This window comes from Cebidichthys violaceus, unplaced genomic scaffold, assembly GCF_023349555.1.
Source record: "Cebidichthys violaceus isolate CVI_PGR_0920_01 unplaced genomic scaffold, fCebVio1.0.p SCAF_13, whole genome shotgun sequence".
Classification (NCBI taxonomy): Eukaryota; Metazoa; Chordata; class Actinopteri; order Perciformes; family Stichaeidae; genus Cebidichthys; species Cebidichthys violaceus.
The window spans coordinates 2569739-2592105 of NW_027176296.1; the positions used below are offsets into that span (position 1 = coordinate 2569739).

Genomic DNA, 22367 nt, shown 5'->3' on the forward strand with positions numbered 1-22367 from the left:
TTAAATAAAACAGGACACAAAATGGCTTAAAAGTGTTTTAATATCTCCCCTTAATGTTAGGCAACACTACAAAGACATTCAAATAATAAAGGACAGCAACGTTCACACTTTCCATTTAAACACAAAATAGAATTTCCTTCAGAAATAAAATAAGCGATACTTATGTGATGCTCTTGATAAATGAAAATCAAACTAAAAACGGCACATTAATTCTCTCACATCAACTTTTAAGCCAAAGAGTTGTACAACGGTGTCTTCCCTGTCCCACATCTTTGTGAAATTATATCATTACAATATCAACCTGACAAAAAAAACAACAACTCATAAATGTTCCCCTTTCTCTGTAATACACAACATGATGCAGGCACAAGGAAGAAAGTCAAAGGACTACTTGATGATTACAGTAGATATTCAGTCTTATTTCTCAGAATAAAGCTTCTCTCTTCTGCTAACCGTACTCTGGAAGAAAAAAGATTACTAGGCATATTATTCAAATGATAAAATTATGGCTGCATTCAGTAACATTGTCATTTCTTAAGTGCTTCATTCCCTCAGCATGCTACAGACTGTGCAACACAAGACTTCTCTCTCTGCTCAGACAGATTTACTCTCCAGTGTGACCTCCATAGAAAAAAAAACCAACACAAAAAGCAGAACTTCTGTATCCTCGTACGTTTCTTTCAAAAGCCTCAATGACGTATTTTCAAAGCGAAGTCATTTTAGTGTAGCCTTTCAACTCGACTGTAGAGGTGAGCTCAACAGCGTCACACGGTTTTATTACCGTGTCCTCTTAGGCACAATGAACATCACAGTACTGTATTAGTGTAGATCTCAAACACAGTCAGTCCTCTGGGACCTTTCACACACTTTCAAAGCTTCTAAACTTGAACCCTCTTCTTTTCCTTTGTTTAACACAGACTGAAAAAAACAGTTTACAAATGTCATGCACCGACGTTAGTTCAGAGTTCTGACTCAAACATGTGAGTTCAGACTGCTGAAAATACAGCTTAAGGTGCTGATGATTTAACATAATAGAAAACAATATGACTGTACTTGACGGTAGTGGTTTAACCATTATGAATAAACAGGAGCAAGGGTCAGTACAGTAGTTAGTGTGCAATTATAGTCAGTCACTTTCATGTATTTTTTTTTACTGTGCCAATTTTCTCTGCACACTTTAAAAGACACTAAATCTGTGGGAAATTACTATACGAGAGAAGGATTTGTAATACAAATTCTCAAGCTTCAGTCTCCTCCCCACACTTTACTCCTCTTAATTCAAGGGTAGACATGTAACATGTACAGTCAGTTATATTCATATGTATGTAGCTGCGTGTTAAGAAAAGTTGAAAATTGTGACATTCTACCAGTCTCTAAAACTAGCATACGCCTCCGCTCTGGAGGCAGAGGTCAAGCACTCTCCGTTTCTTCCTTCTTGTCTTTTTTGCCCTCCCCCTCCCCGTCGCCCGTGTCGCTGCCGTCCCGTCTACGTTTGCGGTTGCGAGCGCTGGCCTTGGACGCCGGCAGTGAGTCCATACCCAGAACCTTGTGGATCTGACGGAATGCAAGCAGCCGCAGAGCATGCTGGAACCAGAGAAAACAGGAAAGAGTACAGTTGTAGTTCTTTTTTGGCATTTTATTTGACAGTTAATGGCACAGAGGAAACAAGAGGAGAGGGTATGATGTGCAGCAAAGTTTGTGGTCCTCTCTCCTTTCCTCTGCAGCAGATGTCCCTCAGACGCAGACTACAAGGTTCACTGTGGATAACGTTATTTTAAAAGGCCTCTCATTCCTCTCACCATGAGTTGATTTCGATGTCAACAAAAATCAAACACGGTAAATGTGCGTGGTTCTGTTAGTGGTAACATAAATAACCTTCCCACGAGGTCTTGGTCTAAACCTCACACTGCTGCAGTCCTGAAAACAAACGTCGAAAACAAACTAATGCGTCCCGTTTAAGCATTATTATCAAAAGTGAATCCTTCCAGCCAATCTAGGCTTTTCAGCAGCATGGCATTAATGCTGTCTGGGTACCTGTGCACTGGCAGTTATGTCCTCTCTGGCTTGAAGCATCATGCTTTCCAAAGCATCCGTAGTGTCTTTCTCACAAGGGTCCATCAAACCTGGTCCATCTGAATAAGGGAAATAAGTTAAACATGTAAATGTTATAATATAAGTTACTAAATCAGAATTATTCTCCTTTAAGTGGTTCAAGTTTGACACAAGCTGGTTTTGTTGCACCAGAGGGATGCACAACAGACGATGAAAATGTCCCTGTTATAAAAAGTGATAAAAGTTCTGTATCCTGTGAAAGAATCAACCTATTCACATCACATTAACGTCTGTCTGACCTGGTAGCAGGATGCCTGTAGAGATGCACTCCAGGACTCTGCGCATGGCCTCTCCTGGGCTGAGCGGGCCTGCAGCACTGCTGATCACTTTCTCCACCAACAGCTCCATCGCCTGAAGGGAAGAAGGCATGGAGGGAAGCAGACACACTGAATGGAAAAAGACACTGCAGACAGCTGATTGAAGTACCCTTATAGGTACTCCTCTACCTGTCTCAAATCTGCATTAAAACACCTGGTCAAGACATTTGATGGGTAATCTCCTCACACAAGATACTAATACAGCATGCATTCAGCACTGAATGTTTGTACATTTACTTTTTATGTTATTATTCTCTCATAGACAACATCAGACGAGACAGACACACAAAAGAAGAGGACGGAAAATCCTAATCAAGCGTACAACGATGCACATGCTTGCAGAAATGACCCATTATATTATAAAACCTCACTAGGAGAAGGTTCATACTGCATTAACAAAGTAAAAACACAACAGAGAGTGGAAGCTTCTTACCCATCCGGGCATCTTTCCCCAGGTGGGAACCCGCTGACATAAATCTCTCAGTACCCGAATGATGATCACACAGGACTGCAGCCCGTTGGCACGAGCCTTCAGAAATAATGGGGGGGGGGGGGGGGGGGGGGGGGGGGAACATAAATTAACAGGAAAGCATTCATTTTTAGATAGACTGGACGTCTAACAATATCCCTATAATATCTAACTGGTGACTTTAAATGTGTGTATTTCAATAACAAAAAGGCAAAATCATTTATGATTGTACAGAAAACTATAAAGAAATGTAAATGATTGAGAATCACAACTTGAATCAGTCCTACCAAGAATGCTGTCGTCATTATGTTTGGACTGATCAGATACCGAAATATAAATAATCTTGAATGCTACATTGGTAAAACAGTGATTTTTCTTCTGTAAAGCCACAGAGAAGAAAGAATTCTGAGTAATGTCTGCTTACAAATGACATCCTCATTGGTATTGCTTTAACACAAAAAACAATTGTCTGTTTTTAGCCTTAAAAAGAAGCGACATCAGTTTCCCCCACTCGTCCACTTCTGCAATATAATACTATATATATATATATATATATATATATATATATATATATATATATATATCATAAATATCTCATCACAAATTAGACCTTTTTAGGACATTTTGACACGCTTGTGATGCGTTTACCTGAAACCATTTGGCGTGACGGAGAGCAGCCAGGTACTCCAGACATTTCCTCTTGTTCAGAAGATCAGTAGGCTCCTTTTCAGCCACACCTGGTGAAGATAACATGCACTAGCTCATGACTTACAGTCAAACTAATGTAAACCCCAAATGACGACTATGCAATACATAGTAAGTGTTGATGTACAGTCGCCGATCAGGGACGAGATTATAAAAACGCTGGACGTTCATGTGTCCAGACATTTCCTTGCGTCCTTAATTACAGGTTTGTTTCAGTTTGTTTGGTGAAAAAAAATTATGAGGGGAAGATATGAGAGAAAATGAAAGCCATTGGTCATTAAATCAAAAAGAAGGAAGTCTAAAGTGTTTGTGTGTTTTGCAGATATATTCTTAGGAGTGAAAAGTTACAGAAAGGTATGCAAAAAAAGAAGGAAATCCAAGGCATTCAGAGAGAAGAATGGTGGAGTTTATAATAAGTTTTTAGTTTAAGATGACTAAACCAGACAAGTGCTTTTGATTTTATAGTGACTTCAAATTTGGACCCCATTATCGTCTGCCTGACTGCATCTTTCTCCCAGAAAGACATTTTGACTTGTCAAACATGGACGTGACTAATAACCTATTAATGTCTAGGTGTGTCCGTGCCAGGACCCTGACACTGAGCATGCTGCTTATCTGGACACTTATAAGGAAGTTATCGTCAATCGATTTCCTGTTATGACAAGTCAAAATATCTGCGTAAGAACGACGCATTAGGACTGTTTTATCATATGACCATCAGCCTGTTTCCCTCTCAAGATCTCTAAAATATCTTTTAACCTTTCTTCAGTTCAGGAACTGATCATTGAGTCCCATCCTTTGACATTTCTCCCCACTATTTTTTTTTAACAGAAAAATCTCAATCATGTCAAATTTGTTTTTTTCATAAGTCCCATCATGCCTTTTATGAAGGAAATGAGTAATTATGGGATATAAGATACAATTTGTAAGCTGTCCACATTGTAGCATTTTCTCTTAATAAACTCAAACTCTTGAGTTGTGGATTTCCTCTTTTTTTGATTGAAACAGTTCAAAAGCTTTACATCCAAAAATATATTTTCTACAGCTTTGATCATGAAACATGGACTTTATCCCCTTCTACATCAAATGTTTTTAATTGGCCCTAATTTGCATTGATAGCAACTTTTCCCATTACTCCTCTGCAACTATGTTTAAAAAGAAACTTCTTCAGCGGATAAAGTAGGAAGAATACTTTGTCCTTCATGCCTCCACATTCTGAAGACAATACCAACATAAAAAAACAAACCAATTAAGCCCAAGAATAACTTAATTAGTAGTACAGGTGTGTGTTGGATTTCGATGTTAATGAAATGTTTGAGGAAACTAAAGTATACTTAAAATGACTGGTTTGTCCACAACATTCAACTTGGTTACTGATGACTGTGACGAAGGTATATTTCACAAGAGCAGCTTTGGGGCTTTCCACACTTCTATGTTCACTAGAACTGTAGCAACAACAGAGGTCATCGGCTTCCTTACAGCGAAAATACATAACAAAAACAAAGCCACTTTTTTGAAGTCTACACTTCCATACCACTTAGAATTAAAGACCCATATTTATCATGCCTCTTAGAGAGGGGAGTTTGATTTAGCAGCCGCTGAGCCCCTCTGATGATCGTGAACAAGAGGGGTTTCCTCCTCTACAAAGCTTAATGAACATGGGCAACCTGGTTCCTTTAATGTTTCTATTCTTAGTGGTATGTGAACAAGTGTGGTCTTCAGATCAGCCATTGGCTTGCCTAGGTCTGCTGATACAGAAGTAGGGGCACTGATCAACAAACCCAAACAAAATATATAAAATAAAACACAACGGCCACAGAAAACATTTCTGCCATGTTTTCCAAATGGGGGGAAAAAAACACATTAAAATACTGACAGTTATTGGCGCAGGCGGAGGAGTGTTTGCAACACAATGATCTTATTATCTTTACCGTTGAATGAGGGGGGAAGCAATGACAATGGATTTACTAATGTCATCTTAGTATTTCAATACTGATCATTGTGAAGCGATAAAGTGACACTCCAACACCTCGTCACTGATAATGCCACAGTATGATACAGGGATGAGAGACGAGGGAATGGGAAGTCGCTGGACCTCAAAATCCCCTAAAAAGGTGTCGCGACCAAAATGCAGCAAGAAGCACGACGATTATCAAGTTTAAAAATAAGGATATTTGTGAAAATATTATCACCATTTGAAGCATTTTTCATCCCTAGGCATTATCTGAACACTGATCATCACCTTCAGTCTCTCATTATAGTGTCCCAAAGGTCTCATCTGAGCATGTGTTCACAAGATAAACACACACCCTAGTGGCACAGAAAGGTCGGAGAGCCCGGCTTTTGATTCCCATGTTGTGGAAAAGAAATAAAGAAATTGGGGACTAGTGTAACTGCAAAAAATGGGGGGAATGAAAAAAGTGGGACAAATGAATGTGCAAGTTAATTCTTATTTTAGGGGTTAAAGAGAAAACAACTTATACGTGGGCTTGATTAAAAGTCCCACTTCTGATTTTATGTAATTTAGGAGCTTTTCAGCCTAAAGATTTAGGCTACTAATGGGTGGAAGGGTGGAACAAGGGGTTTCTATATATATATGTATATATATATAAGTGTATTACACACATCGCTTACATTTGGTCGTGGTACTGAAAGCTTTGGCTTCTCTAACCTTTCTCAGCCGCTTTTCCTCCTGCCTGCTTGTCCTTCTCAGAAGCAGGGTCCTCCCTCATCAGCGGCGAGGTGAGAGAAATGGTCACCTGCATTTTGGGCTCCTTGCTTGAAAATATCACGATGTTCGCCTCCTCGGGGTGAGCCTGCACCTCATACTGATCTTCAGAAAATGTCTGCCGGTTAAAAGGACACTTGGGATTACTCACTACAGAGGAGGAGGGGTGTAGGGGGAGAATCGCCTTCTTTGGCGAGGTTACAGGGCAATACTGTTCTGTTTTTAACCACGGGTTGTGCAATTGTGTTTTCTCAAGGTAGTTCCCTTATTTAAAAACAGGGTCTGTGATATTATCACAAATATATTTCTCAACAATTCCTTAAATTGTTGTAATATTTAGTAAAGCAACGGGGCAGTTTGAGAAGAAAAAGCCCCATCTCACTCTGTAGGATTCAGGTGTCATAACCAGGCAGTGAATCTAAAGATCAGTCAAAAGCACCTTTAATGAAACACTCATCACAGCTAAAGCAGGAGGGAGGAACAGTGTGGAATTACAACACATTGCAACCTTATATTTGGCGCCAATCCTCTGTCTTGTGGATCTTAAATGGCTGGTAAATTAAAAAAATTCACATGAGTTTTTCTCTTTAGGCTGGAAGCAGTTCAATCATTTGTGTGCATGAAAACATCTCTCACAAAGCTAGAAACCACACAGTATTTCTAAGATGTAGAACAAACAGCCAGAAATTCCTCTAATAACAAAAATAAAACAAAATTAATTGATTAACACAATCTCTAAGGGACAGTTTTGAACAACCAAAACGTGTACTGTATATCTACAGAGAGTCAACTCTACTGATTTTACTTTCACTGTTACGATGTTGATCATAATCATTAATGCATGAGTGGAGGACAAACTTCTGTGTTGTTTCTGGCTGTGGAGGACAGCGGTCCATGTTCACCAATGATCAATAAGCTGCTCAAGCATATGAGAGAAACCGGTCTAGGATGAAGTGATTTAGCAGTGGAATTTCTTTGTGGGTTTGGGTTTTGGCTGCCGACATGTGGGAGTATTATAAATACTACATCACAATGTTTCGTTTGTTTGTTTGTTTTTTATAAATAGAGCTAGAACTTCTTGTTCCTATTCTATGGTTACATAGAGCATCCACCTCTCATGACACAAGTCATGAGGCAGTGGATGACAATTTCCTCTTTTTAAAAATCTACTGCATCTGACAACATTTTTTAACAAACTACTGATAAAACTGGCAAAGGAAGCTTCTTCCTGCCATTTTTGTCAGGATTTACAGTTCATCTGTATGATCCCACACACCCTGGTGTACAGTATGTCATGGAATCCTAACATAATTTGGTATAAAACTTAAAATGTAAGATTGTCAGTGTTGTGAACTCCAAGGTTACCACAATTCTTCCCTCCCTCAACCTCAACCGATGTCCTAAATTAACTGGTGACGTTTTCTTACCTCCAGTTCTTTGGGCAAATGCTTGGCGATATTCTTCAGTAAAGTGATGGTGGGTTTCTTAGCAGTCAGCAGGATGAGCTCGACATTTCTGTCTCCACGAAGCAGCAGGCCTTTGGCCAGGATACCCACCCTCATCACACCTTTCAGCAGCCGTCCCGAGTTCTCAGCACTGTCAAGACAACAAATAATTCAGCTGAAGTGATTTCTTTTTGTGGCAACTTGATGACTCACAAATAGAGACTCGGGTCATAATGGACATTTTATTTAACGATGGCTCCTGCTTTTTACACGAGCGTACACCTGTAGCTGGGTATCGTGAATGACATGTGATACCCGAGATATTGTTTGCCTTTCATTAATAAGGCTTATAATTCATGAATAAATGTTCCATTATCCACATGACAACAACCTACATTACAACCACAAGCAAAGGTCGAAATTTCAAAGGACCAAAGTGGTCCTTTGAAATTTCGATATTGAGAAAAAAAGTGAGAAAAATAAATTGGGCTGTAAATATGTGATGCCACACTCTGCTGTAATGACCAACATAAACATTCTACTTTCCCTCACCCATCACTGCCTGCCAAATTGTATGTATTCAGGGTCAGGTTTCCTCTCCACACATATTTGGAGCTTTTACTGTTGCAGGTCGTCTCCAACATCAACTTTTCATAAAAATAAATAAATAAAAGATCCATTTTGTGTCACTGCATCTAAGTGAACATTAGCTAGCTAACGGTGGCAAAACACGTTGGTCTGTAACTGATGATGTATTGTGATTGGCGTGGTGATATATTTAAACATAACTATTCATGAAATTATGCTTTGTTTAAATAACTTTGTTTTTTCTTTATAGAACATATAGAAATAGATAGCTTTGTAAATTACCAAAAAAACATTTGTTAAATTTGATCTAACACTGAGCAGTACCTGAGCTCTGATGTCCACCAGTAGGCCCCGGCCCAGTGGTTGAAAACAGTTCGTTTAGGTACCTTAATCCTTGTTTATACCAATATGCCAAAAGATAAATGTACATTATATGCCAGAGATAACTTTTTACCCTTTTTCATCTTCTCCTTCAATAGCAGCGGTATCAACAGCTGGTGTTTCCTTCTCCAGCAGGGAGTCTGACACCAGTTTCAGGGCTCTCTCAGAGTGGGAGACAATCCTCTGAACGGCCTGCAGCTCGTCCTCTACTGGGTAGATGGTCGAGTGTTTAGCCATGATGTGACGGTCATCAGGGGAGTCTGGCCGACGCACACACGTCTTATGAAGGGGGAGGAAATAGAGATATTGATCACCCTTGGAATTAAGTTTGAGTGAATGTTTGTTGTCAGCTTGTTTCATACAACACAAAACAAAGAAAATAACTGCAATTGCGCTGCTCACCAGTAGAGGTGGTACTGGCATACCAGGGCGGCTCATCAGGGGTGGAGGAGCCATCCTGCGCCTTTGCTCCCCCCAGTACATCTGCTCCTCCTCCATCCTCCTCCAGTACATGTCCTCCTCATATCGTCTGCAGGAGAAGAGAACGTTTTTAATCTCATTCATTAAAAATCATTTATTCCAACAGGGGATTGTTATGGCTGCCATTAATGGTACAAATTAGTCCATAAGAAAGCACATTACCTAAACATTAATTCTGAACCAGAGTTGCTCATAGAAGACATTATTATACAGAGGTTTCTTCTCAAAAACATTGTGTTAGTTGAAGATAATCCAAGGTTACAAAACGGGCATTTCCTCTTGCAACAACAATTAAAGCATAGGACTGGTATGTCAATTTTCTGAATTACACTTTTTTTTTAGTCTATTCTTTAAGGAAACTTGCAAATTGAACGTCAAAAGTGGAAGAAGTTTAGGTTACTAACTTTGGCCACGAGTCTGACCTCATCTCCATGTGCCAGCGCTGCTCATCGTCTCTCTGTCTCTTCAGCACCGCCTTCTGCTTCTGCTTCTTCAGCTTGCTCTCCTGCAGCTTCCTGGCCCGGTTACTAGGCTTGATCTCCACAGGAAGCTCTGGGTTGACTTTCTTCTACATAGAGACAGAGAGTCAGAAAAAAATGTAGAGGGAATGTAACAAGAATGTCATGAAAGTCTGTGCACAAGGGATTCAATGTAGATTCAATGTAAAATAAAGCTGGCATTTTTAACTCGAAGATCTTTTATTTTTCTTTAAAAAAAGAAACCTAAGAGACAAGATCAAGTCTTGGCGTCTTAATAGTGTGACGCCATTGGTGGAACTGTGTCTCATGTGTGCAACAAAATACGGACCCACTCATAGAAAACTGTACGTCTCTTAAACTAGTCCATCCATTCAAACTCACTCCTGGTCAGATACGATATGAAATACCCCGTTTTGTTGCCGTTCCACCAAAAGAAGAAAGGAGGAAAGAGATTAGACTGTTTTGGAAAATCATCTGCTGTGAACAGAACCCTGCTCGACAGTTCATGTAATTTAAAACACCAAAAACCTTTGAAAGTATGTATCTCAGCCCTGTCGAGTATGTCTCTCTGTATAACCAGTCAGACAGGAACCGACTTTCTTACCTTGTACTGGAGTCTGTGCCTTCTGCCTTTCAGGTGCATGTCTTTAGCATTAGGGTCGTTGAAACTGCACTCACACAGTTTACAGTGGAATCGAATCACTTTCCCGTCATCGTTACGGACCTGAAACAGACAGATTAGTTCAGGTAAATACACATCATGCAGGACAACGAAGCCACATACATGATCTTTACTGTAACTATAAGAAGAGGACACAACATATTTGATGTAGAAGTACAACAAACTCTCAAGAAGCTTGAGAAATTGATTTTTTGAGTCTGCTGCAAAAACTGATGAACAAATTTGGTTAAAATAATGAATGAAACCAATCTTTACTGTAAAGTAGTAGAGTATGTTACAGATTACAAGACAGTATTCATTTAAAGACCTTGGTCTCTAACTCACATGTTGTAGACTACTGTGAAAATCAAGATCAAAGTACTGTATGTAAAAAATTAAACTGTTCCTAAAATGATATTAAACCCTTACTTACTTTATAACTGTTTTTCAATTTGCATATGAACCAACATATATCACTCCGACAGGCTTCTTGTTTCCTGCTTACCTCCTCTACATAGTCGTGTCCCACTGGCTGGATGTCTCCCTGGCCTCCAGCTCTGTCACAGTCCTCATCGTCACTCTGAGGGTCCATTCTCTGAACGGACTGTTGCACGGGCTCCTCCACCTTTGCAACCGCCGCCGCCGTCACTGCAGCTGCTGGAGCGCTGACTGGCTTATTGGCTATGCGGCAGGTAAAATATTACAAATTAGTGAGTTCATTTAAAGAACGATACTAAACATCTATTTCTAGTCTCTAATTTCTATTTCCTATTCCAGAGGCAAGTAAATGACTATTGATAGACTACCATTCAAGATTCCCTCTTGAAAAGCATTTTGTAGCAGTATTTGTGTTAACCAGAAGTTATTTGATTTGTTTAAATTTTTGCGGCACAGTTCATTCTGTTGATTAAATTTGACCTTGCGTTGACACTAATAAGGATTCACTATGTCCTTAGAGCAGAACGATATGAAGTTTGGAAGTAAGTTGTATCATTAGTTGGTAAAATTGAAGCTTAAACATTCAAAATAAAAACATTAATGACACAAAAAGCTAAATATTGTTTAATTCAAATGTCCATTTGTTGAGAGAAAAAAAAAACACTGACTCATTTTATCTTATTTTGCAGGTGCACATTGCTTAAGAAGAAAGGGCAAAATTGCATTTCAACTTCTGCATTTTGTTTATGCAAGGATGAGGAAGGAATAAATAATCCTGTTCAAACCTTCATGCCACTATTTTAAGACTAAAGGATCAGTATTCACCGTCAGATGGTCTAGGAGGTTGGGAAACACCTAACCAAAACCAACACTCACACCCATCCTTTCTTGACAGCTATTTCTATCACCTTTGGTGTGTACAACCAAAATGTCTTCAAACTATCTGAAAACGAATATTATGGAGGTAGATATTAAGCTCAGATTGGTAGTTATTCATTAATAAATGGGGGAGAAAAACATCTCTAATAATCAACGGAACAAATGAGCAAACTTACAAATGACAGTTATTTTGGAAAGAGCTGGTTTCTTGACTGGTGCTGGTTTTGCATTGACGTTTACAGCCGCCTGTTTGGATGTCACAGTCGGAGTTGAAGTGGTTGAGACAGAAGCCGGAGTGGATGTAGAGACTGGAGGTTTCCCAGCTGTCGATGTTGTGACAACTGGGGCCGAATTCACCAACACTGGCTCAGTGGAAGGTATAGGTTTGCCCAACTTGGTGTGAAGTTTCACCACCTTTCCAAGGTTGACAAAAGGGACAGAGGATGATACAAACATTTAGGCCTGCTGATACTAAATACGATCACAAATGCTTAAGGCAGGTTTTGTTCCAAGACTTGGCAGCTGAGATTGAAACATCACATGAGTACACCACAGTCATGTTCAATAAAGAAAGCATGTTACGTCAATATCTACTACAGAGGCCGATATTTAAGAGAAGTGATCACAGCTGTGCTAACCTTCTGGTGTTTGGCGCCACGGATATGTGCGGCGTAGGCATCCACTCCGGTGCAGGAGACATCACACAGCTCACAGCGTAACTGGGTCTGGACCCCCCTGGGCCCGTTGCTGGCCCCAGTCTGCCCCCCAGATTTCAGGGCAGCCTCCTTTTTCTTATGCTTCTGGCCCTCTAGGTGCTCCCGGTACGTCTGGTGCAGTAAATCAAACCAGTTAGCAAGGTGTAGCTTCCAAATAGATAAAATCAATATAATACAATCAAATCGGATTGGTGTACTCTGTTCTTAAATGTTGATATTATAGTGTGTTTGTTCTCATTTTGTTGTGTTTGTATATCTTATTCAAAGCTCAGTAATGCACAACACAATAAAGCTTTTCAGTTAAAAGCTTTCTATAAAGCTCATTATAAACTCCTACCTGGGGGCCTGCACAGCTGATCTTGCAAATGTCACAGTAATGGAGCTGGGGCTGCTTGGGAGGCCCTTTGGGCTTCTGCAGCTTGCTCTGGTGAAATGTGGGCTTTTTGTAGGTGTTTACAGTCGGGGCTGTCACCATGTTGCTGCCCGAGTTGCTCCAGGAAGAGCTCGTCAGCTGCTTAGGGGGCGGCTGAATGGGGGGCTGGGGCTGTTGCAGCTGCTGAGGTGGAGGCTGCGGCTGGGTGAGAGTCTGCTGGGCCGGCTGGTAATAGGAGGGGGTGGGTGTGGAGGTATAGCCGGTTGAGTCATAACTGGAGTAGCTAATGCCTGAGGGTGAGAGAGCGGGAGGAAGACAGTGAGGACAGAGAGAACAGAAGCATTCAATATATGGGTCACTTGTTAGTCAGCGGTCACGCAAGCAATTACCGGCACTGTAATTGCACCAACATTTGGACCAAGACGGACAAAGTCAATCCCAACAGTAACATCAAAAACATGTCATAAGAAACGTAAGCTTGAATTAGCAAGGTGTTAACGTTTGTATTCACCTGTCCCTGCCTTTCAGAATCAGCTCACACCTTTGTTCTCTCAGACTTCTCTCAAGAAGATACTTGTTAATCTCAAGAACCAGCAGAGTGACAGCTCAGCTCGCCAGCTACAGTAGTTCAACCTGTGACACTTTCAGATTGCAACCAACTGAATACCTCTCCGCTAAATCCTTTCTTCTAAAGACTGAGGTAATGTGAGCCATCAAGGTAACACTGTTCCACATTGCTCAGAGGCCATTCTTACCATAAGAACACTACTTTAGGAGCAACAGAAGTCCAATCTCTGAACCCATCGCCTATTGGTCTGACTACAGATAAGCCTCTGGGGGCAAGGGGCTCTATTTGTGGGATTCTGGTGTAACCAGCTGATATCCAGGCCAAGACTTTCTTTTCTGAGCTCTGCTCATTAGCAACTTCAGATATATGTTTATTTGTTTTTACTACGATATACAATAAGGCTGTATAGAATATATATATATATATATATATATATATATATATATATATACACAGTTGTGGTCAAAAGTTTACATACACTTGTAAAGAACATAATGTCATGGCTCTCTTGAGTTTCCAGTTATTTCTACAACTCTGATTTTTCTCTGATAGAGTGACTGGAACAGATACTTCTTTGTCACAAAAAACATTCATGAAGTTTGGTTCTTTCATGACTTTATTATGGGTTAACAGAAAAAGTGATCAAATCTGCTGGGTCAAAAATATACATACAGCAACATGAATTAGCAATTTTGGTGACTTAGAAAGTTGTGTCAATGAAATGAGCTTCATAGCATGGCCTCTTAACTTCTTGTGAGTGATTATGAGTGACTACAACTGGTGACTTCTCTGAGGCCATTTAAATAGGGCTCATTGGATACAAACGCCCACAAACGCTACAATGGGAAAGTCAAAGGAGCTCAGCATGGATCTGAAAAAGCAAATCATTGACTTGAACAAGTCAGGAAAGTCACTTGGAGCCATTTCAAAGCAGCTGCAGGTCCCAAGAGCAACAGTACAAACAATTGTTTGTAAGTATAAAGTGCATGGCACTGTTTTGTCACTGCCACGATCTGGAAGAAAATGCAAGCTATCACCTGCTGCTGACAGAAAATTGGTCAGAAGGGTGAAGAGTCAACCGAGAACCACCAAAAAGCAGATCTGCCAAGAATTAGAAGCTGCTGGAACACAGGTGTCAGTGTCCACAGTCAAGCGTGTTTTGCATCTCCATGGACTGAGAGGCTGCCGTGCAAGAAGGAAGCCCTTGCTCCAAAAGCGGCACCTTAAGGCTCGACTGAAGTTTGCTGCTGATCACGTGGACAAAGATAAGACCTTCTGGAGGAAAGTTCTGTGGTCAGACGAAACAAAAATCGAGCTGTTTGGCCACAATGCCCAGTAATATGTTTGGAGGAGAAAAGGTGAGGCCTTTAACCCCAAGAACACCATGCCTACCGTCAAGCACGGTGGTGGTAGTATTATGCTGTGGGGCTGTTTTGCTGCCAATGGAACTGGTGCTTTACAGAGAGTAAATGGGATAATGAAGAAGGAGGATTACCTTCAAATTCTTCAAGATAACCTAAAATCATCAGCCCGAAGGTTGGGTCTTGGGCGCAGTTGGGTGTTCCAACAGGGCAATGACCCCAAACACACATCAAAAGTGGTAATGGAATGGCTAAATCAGGCTAGAATTAGGGTTTTAGAATGGCCTTCCCAAAGTCCTGACTTAAATCCCATTGAGAACATGTGGACAATGCTGAAGAAACAAGTCCATGTCAGAAAGCCATCAAATTTAACTGAACTGCACCAATTCTGTCAAGAGGAGTGGTCAAAGATTCAACGAGAAGCTTGCCAGAAGCTTGTGGATGGCTACCAAAAGCGCCTAATTAAAGTGAAAATGGCCAAGGGACATGTAACCAAATATTAGCACTGCTGTATGTATATTTTTGACCCAGCAGATTTGATCACTTTTTCTGTTAACCCATAATAAAGTCATGAAAGAACCAAACTTCATGAATGTTTTTTGTGACAAAGAAGTATCTGTTCCAATCACTCTATCAGAGAAAAATCCGAGTTGTAGAAATAACGGGGAAACTCAAGAGAGCCATGACATTATGTTCTTTACAAGTGTATGTAAACTTTTGACCACAACTGTATATATTTATTTATTGTAGATTCAAAGCTCCTTTGAGGTTTCAAATGAAGCCTAAATGTTGAATCATCACCCTGAAAAAATTAAAATTGAGAAAAATAAATACATTTTGTTATTGGCATGATATGAATGTAATTCCAGGATGCTGTTAGAGTGCTGCTAAACCGCCCCACTAACACAGATGTGTGCAGCAATGACTACATCTAACTTTTTCCAATACATTTTGACTATTGGACATTAGCAATGTTTGAATCACACGAGTCAGAAACAATCCTGCGCAGTATTGATGCGTGGGTCACGGGTTTTTAAAAACCCACACCTAGGAGTGAAGGGAAAAATCTAGATTGATGTCTTCTAATATTCTGAATCGATTCACGACTTCAAAAACATTTCTTCTACAAAAGAACCAAGATATTAGATAATTCTTGTCACTTTAATACATTAACATATGTGGCTGCACACCGTCTCTTATTCGGACTGCTTTGATTAACTATTCTCATCAGGACAGATATTTCTTTGGGATGAATTAAATTCTTTCTTATCTTATATCTTGTCTTATCTTACCTGAGTAGGTGGTGGCCGCAACAGTGGAGCCGAAGGTGGAGCCGAGGGTGTAGGATGAAATGGGTGTGGGCGGCTGCTGCACACTGGTGGACACTGGGTAGATGTTGTAGCTGGTGGACACAGAGGGGGCCAGAGGCTTCAGGGCCGTTACCTGCCTCTGGGGGGGAGGAGGCTGGCTGTACACGGTGGTGGGGGCTGGACTGTAAGCGCTCTTTACTCCTACTGATATAGGAAAAGGGGGGGGGGGGGGGGGGGGGGCAAAGAGGAGAAAAAGGGGGTAGAGGTGGAGAGGAACGATATTAGAGTGAGAAGAGCACACAGCAAAAGAAATCTGAGACATCCATCCTATCCTCTGGGACTGCCTGTCAGAGAGTTTTTGGTTTTGGCAGCACAGGAAGGATCTTTATTTCACAAGCTAATGAGCAACAGACACCTTCCACATACAGTATATCATACCACATCTTCAGAAGTGAATGAGAATTAACAACACCAGGACAGATGACCCACAAATCCCCCAGCAAGACTGAGGGATGTATGTCAGTGTTTTACACAGTTAATAAGATCTGAAACACTCGTTTTACAACAGTCAACAATATTTTTTTGTGAAACTGATATGAACTTTTATGTATTTAAAATACACACACAAATACAGTAATCAATAATTTCATTACTATTCAGCCGGTATATAACCCAGTATCATTATTATCCAAAATAAGCTAAAATCAACCAATAATACCTGCCATTCTGATATATCAGTCATGCTCTATTGTAAAGACTCTAACAGAGTACTCCAATGGTTTAGCATCGTACTCCTTTATTGTTGTGGGACTAACAATGGACAGTTAAAAAAAAAAAAAAACACATCAAAATCAATGCAGCAGTCCAGAAATATCGTCTTTGTCTCAGCATTCTTCTTCCTTGTCAAAACCTGGCGCCTACATTACCCAAAACTCAACCATTGAGCATTTGATCATACATTTGGGTGTGATATGCTAGTAGCTGCTAATGTAGCCTCGAGCGGCTAGCCTCAATCCGAGATGAGGAGCGGGCTTCAGAGGTCTGGTAAACTCACTGATTTCTAACTCCACCCCTCTGGATTCTTTTCAATTTTAAACTTGTCATCATCTAACCAACGCTGACTCAAGTGACAACAAAAGGGTTTATCAAACTTGTTTCACATATGTAGTGGTACATCAGCTGTAAACAGACAAAAATAAAGTGACTCACCAGTCTGGTAGTAATTCTCTGTGTGTGTCCTCTGAGCCGAAGCTATACTCGTCTGGTAGTATTGTTTATTGTCATAGGTGGTCACAGCTGCAGGACGCCCATAGCTGTAGTTGTCCTGCTGATGTTTACAAGAGAGAATTTGATCAAATTGGAAAGCAGCAAGATTAAAAAATAAGACAATCCTAGTGTTGGTGCAAAAGGGGCATGCACTGCTGTCTGTCTTAGTGGCTAAAAATCAATTAATTTGACCCTAAACAAAATGATTTACATTACATCCAATATGACGACATCATGCTATAAGAAACTGAGCAGAAGAGATAATAAAAAAAGCAACTCACCGTTTCCGGGTATACCTGGTACGTCTGTGGGGTGGTGGTGGGCTGCGGGGGGGCCGGGGGGTCTGGCTGCCTGTATGCGTAGTCAGGGGGAGCCTGGTGGCTCTGATAGGTGGGGTAAGGGGCAGTGACCACAGGCCTGGCTGCCTGGACTGGAGCTGGAGAATAGGACGCAGTCACTGCATGAGCCACGGCTGGAGCCTGCTGGACACTGTAACTGGCTGTAGAGGGGTGGGAATAGGCCGGGGGAGGCTGGGCACTGAAGGAGAGGAGAGGGAAGGAAAATTAAAGTATTTACTGTCTGTTTCATCATGGTGTGATATTTCTGATGCCTGATTAAGAGTGAGACTGGTTTACAATATAGGAAACCATGAAAAATGCTAGCACGGACAGGATCATTTCACTCTAGTTATCATAATAATGAATCCATTTTTGTAATAGTTTACCTGCACTTGAGTATTTCTAAATTACACTTACTTCATAGTTAGCAAAACTTTCTTCAAGTGTATGGATGTTTTAACAAGATTAAGAGTCTTCTACTAGGGGCGAGCGGTGCTTTGAGCTACATGCTAATGTTGGCAAGCTAAAAAAGTCAGAGGATCCTCAAAGTGATTACCATTTATTCTGAATGTCAGTGCCCTGTACTATATTTCGGGGCAATCCATCCAATAGTTGTTGAGGTAAATCACTCCAAACCACAAATGTGAACCTCGTGGTGGTGCAAAAGGAAAAGTCGGGGAATCACCAAAGTCAGCAGGATTCGTCATCCGAGCACCATGAATATCTATACAAAATATCATGTAAATCCATCAAATAGTTGATGAAATATTTCAGTCTGGACCGAAGTGGTGGACAGACCAACTCACTAACTAAACAGCAGCCCAATATAAATGATGCCCATGTATAACTATATAAAATATTGAATTTAAATGAGTGAGTCATGTAAAGACTACAGTTTTTGACAGTTCTGCATCGGCTTTATTTTTGCCGCTTGGTCACACCGCTAGCACAGCTAAATATAGGCACTAAAAAGAGAGAGACAAATTAAATGCAAAACGTCAACATCCAATCCAGATTAATTAATCATGGAGGTCAAAATTGTGATCACTAATAATATTACATGATGTACTGAGCAGCCCTGCATTGACCTTAATTTACATCAGCATACAGAGAGAACTCTGCAGCAGCGTCGTTGTTGGCCTGGTTTGGGATGGGGACGGCAGTTACTGGCAACGGCATCGGTAACTGATGATATCAGCATCTTTATTAAGCTTTCAGTGTCTAGATGAACAAAACACGAGTGGGCTAAAATTAAATGACTTCTTAAAAGGTCATGAAAGAGCATCGACTCAACATGCTGTGGGAGTAATCATAACACCATATTATCTCACAAAAATATACTGGATCCGAGGAAAATTAAAAAATGTTGCACGTTAGAATTTATACAGGAGTTTGACTACAAAAAATAGAAAGTACCAAGACGGGATTTGGAAAAACCCATTTTTCCAAAGTTGACTAGTGGTGGCCGCCCGGGCATGTCTACATCTACAGATATAGACTTCAAAACTGTAGTAATGTCGATAGTATGATGTCAATATACTGTCATTTTCACTGTCTGTTTCTGCTGTCAACCGCACACAGAACACGGAAAGAATAGGCGAGACCTCGTATCTCTAGAAGAGAAGCAGCTCCTGAGCCGCTGTGTGGCTGCTCAAACCTGTTAACATTGACGCCAAAATAAAAAGCAAGCGGTTGCACAACGTCACACACGCAGTGCGACCCGGGCGTGACATCCCTGCTACCAAAACAGCAATCAGAACCCTCAGTAAATACTTAAATAAAATAAAGTTTTGGACAAGGGATGCCTGTGCTTTTTATATTACACTAAATTTAATTATTTGCCACATCAACCGCAATTGATTTTTAATCTGTTTTGATGTGCTCAACAAGAAAACATATGATCCCATACAACACGCAAAAAAACCTCACTGCAGGAATGAGTCCTGAACACTTTGTGTTGCCACTTTGTGGCAAAGTCAATGTTTGTTTGTTTTTTTGTATGGGTTTTTGGTTAGATGCCAGAATCCCACAGCTCAAGATATTTTAACGATAAAAAAATGTGTCAGTAAATACCCCTCCTGTCAAATTTGGAACTTTTGTGTGTCTTAAAAAAGGCGGTTGCTAACAAGTGGATAAATGATAAAATAAACTAGTCCTTGTTTGTGTATACTCACGCACATGCTACTGTGGTCTAGTGTGTTCATAGCCTAACATTAGATTTTTACTTCTGCAGATTGCATTCACGCTTCAAAAACCATGAAAGCGGTCATTTATGCAGATTATCCTGCTGAACATAACATGCAAGGATCATAAGTTTGTGTTTGCCAGAGAATTTATTTTCTGCAATAATCCAAAATCCAATAGAGAATCCTATTGGCTTTTTGTCGAGGGAACCAGTCTGATGCCAACGTCCGTGGCTGGCCTACAAAAATACATCATCCCTGCAGCACTCAGTAACCACACAATAAATACAATAGTGCAAGCAGACGGCTCATGCCCTTAAAGTGACATGTTAAAGTACATGTGCTTCATTATACAACCGGTGAAGGATTTAGGATGCAGACTGCTTCAGGAAAGTGCTCTTGTGGAAGCGAGCCGAGATGTTCTAGTCTTGATGCTGCGTAGTCTTTTACCCAAATGTAGAAGACTGAATTAAGGGTTTATTGGGTGTGAGGAGTCCTTTAAATGTTCAAACATTTCTGTTAAAGGTGAATGTGGAATGGTTCAGAAATGGTACACAGCAAGTTATTTTGTGTGTAAACTTAGGGAGTGAACAACTAATTAATGGCCAGAAATGCACCACGCATGCAGAGGGTTGTCATTTTACTGAATTCCTATTTCATGACATGCTGGTAAAATATCTGTATATGTGATGAAAGAGAATGCTGCTGAATGCAGTGCATGGTTCCAATCCAATTAAACCTTTTTGCAAACCCTAGACAGAATTGTAATAAATACATTATACATATAGGACAACGGACACTGATCACTTTGACAGTGTTTCCTTTAGACATCTCTGGACGTGTGAGTTTATTATGGGAAATTTTGCAACCAATGGGAGAAAACTGCTTTTTGGCAATATTGCACTAAATATTGATTTTGCAGTATCGAATTACACATTGTGATAGAGGATTTTAACAATATCGCCCGATACTGTAACCTTGCACCAAGTGTGTGCATCTCATGAAGACTAAAACCTTCCTGCAGCTCCAACACAGCGACATGTTTACTGTTTTGTGAGGCTTTATGTTCAATCAAGTATTAGTATTACAATTTAAGACTTTGGTGAATGAACTAAGAGAAACATGAAAAATGAATACGGCAGCACTCTGTATTGTAAAGACATCAGTCTACTACTGTTTGACAGGTTTGTTGAGTGCTAGCCAAAAAAAATCAAAAACACCAGACAAAACAGGAAACGTTGCTGCAGTGAATGATAATTACATGATATGCTAATTATATCTGATTACCTGTCAAGATGATTTACCTGTCAACCAAAGTTGCCAAACACCAATCCATGCTACTAAGAGTTTTACAGGTGACCGGTGTTCATGTTCTACCTTAACATAAGTAACGTAATCTATTTTAATGTTCCTTTGTAGTTGCATGTCGGACTATAACAGGTACAAGTACACTGTTTGTGAGACAGGGGGACCTTCAGTGCAGGTTGTTAATCCTAAACACCGGCCAAAATATCACCCCGTCACAGCGATTACCTAAACCGGCTTCGTGACGCTTGCTATAACTGACGTCAAAGTATTGTAAGTGGTAATTTGTTGACCCGTCAATACCCAAAGATGACGGTACCGGGGTTCACTTAAGTCAAGCAGCGTGTCGGTAAGAGCTGGCCTGCAAACTCAGCTAGCTAACGTCAGCTAACCGAACTAGCGGGTCAAGCGAAGCTAGCCGTGTAGCTCATGAATCCCACCACCGACCGTTATACACCGGCGGCTGATAAATGTGACACAATAGACACACTGACATCAACCTGCATCTCTTGAATTACCTGTATTGCGGACCGGCAGCATGTGTGAACCCGAAATAATTGCTTGCAGCCATCTTGGCATCTCCAGTACAGTACAGTATTGGCAGCCAGCAGTAGAAACCCTGAAACTATCTGTCAAGATAGTTCACCCCCTCTACTGCAGCCAATGGGAACACCGCTCTGCTTCACCGGAACTGCGTAAGACTCAAAAAACAAACGACACTGAGTGAGATATTAACGAAAACTCAGCGAGAAAATGTTGTGTATATGTATAATTTCAGTTAATTTTTATTGACAGTTTGGGCATAAATTTATTTTTACAATTTGTTCTAGGGATTACACGTAACTACATCACGCATGCGCACCGATAAGTGACAATAACAATAGTTTTGTTTGTTTTGCTCGTGTTTGAAGAAACAGTAGAAAGTTAGGAGTATGTGAAAAAGATCAAACAACAACAAAAATAAAGAAAGAGGGAAAAGAGGAAAAATAAAAGCATGATCACTCTTTGCTTTGGTATATACTCCTGTTGGGAAGGAAATTAATAAAAAAAAACTAAATGCTAAAAATAATCTAGTCAATTTGTGAAGCCTGGTTTACAAAATAAAAACTGAAATGCTAAAAGACCTTGATACTAATATTTTACTGTCGCCAAACATAGACTGTTTAAACCCTAACCCTAAAAAAACGGGGTTTACGCGAAGACGGAAGTAACGTACAATGAATCATCTCGTTCTGCTGTATCTGCTGAATGTCGCGTGTGCCTGT

The 22367-nt window shown here is 40.4% G+C and overlaps 1 protein-coding gene across 6 annotated transcripts; it reads right to left on the reverse strand.

Annotated features, from left to right (window-relative positions):
* Positions 1–22: 22 nt before the first annotated feature.
* zfr2 (zinc finger RNA binding protein 2) lies at positions 23–21716 on the reverse strand. Of its 6 annotated transcripts, none has more exons than XM_068707357.1 (19): positions 21621–21716; positions 17558–17813; positions 17220–17334; positions 15993–16211; positions 12736–13061; positions 12321–12509; positions 11859–12096; positions 10871–11046; positions 10309–10428; positions 9648–9793; positions 9148–9274; positions 8819–9024; positions 7759–7927; positions 6275–6449; positions 3547–3635; positions 2863–2958; positions 2352–2463; positions 2035–2132; positions 23–1584 (listed from the first exon to the last, which is right to left on the reverse strand). In XM_068707357.1, the coding sequence occupies exons 1-19, from the start codon at positions 21671–21673 to the stop codon at positions 1411–1413; spliced, it is 3084 nt and encodes a 1027-aa protein (XP_068563458.1). In that variant the 5' UTR covers positions 21674–21716; the 3' UTR covers positions 23–1410. The 6 variants fall into 6 exon arrangements, with proteins under 6 accessions (XP_068563458.1, XP_068563456.1, XP_068563454.1 ...); XM_068707355.1 differs by having other exon boundaries at positions 9630–9793; XM_068707353.1 differs by having other exon boundaries at positions 9630–9793; positions 15993–16214.
* Positions 21717–22367: the final 651 nt, after the last annotated feature.

Bases quoted from the DNA above. Each gene is read 5' to 3' on its own strand.
- zfr2 (XM_068707352.1), bottom strand. From the start codon at position 21,673: ATGGCTGCAAGCAATTATTTCGGGTTCACACATGCTGCCGGTCCGCAA. The intron at 13,062-15,992 runs GTAAGATAAGAC...TCTCACCCTCAG, and splicing joins TGCGGCCACCACCTACTCAG to GCATTAGCTACTCCAGTTAT. The intron at 9,025-9,147 runs GTGAGCAGCGCA...CCCCTTCATAAG, and splicing joins TGCCAGTACCACCTCTACTG to ACGTGTGTGCGTCGGCCAGA.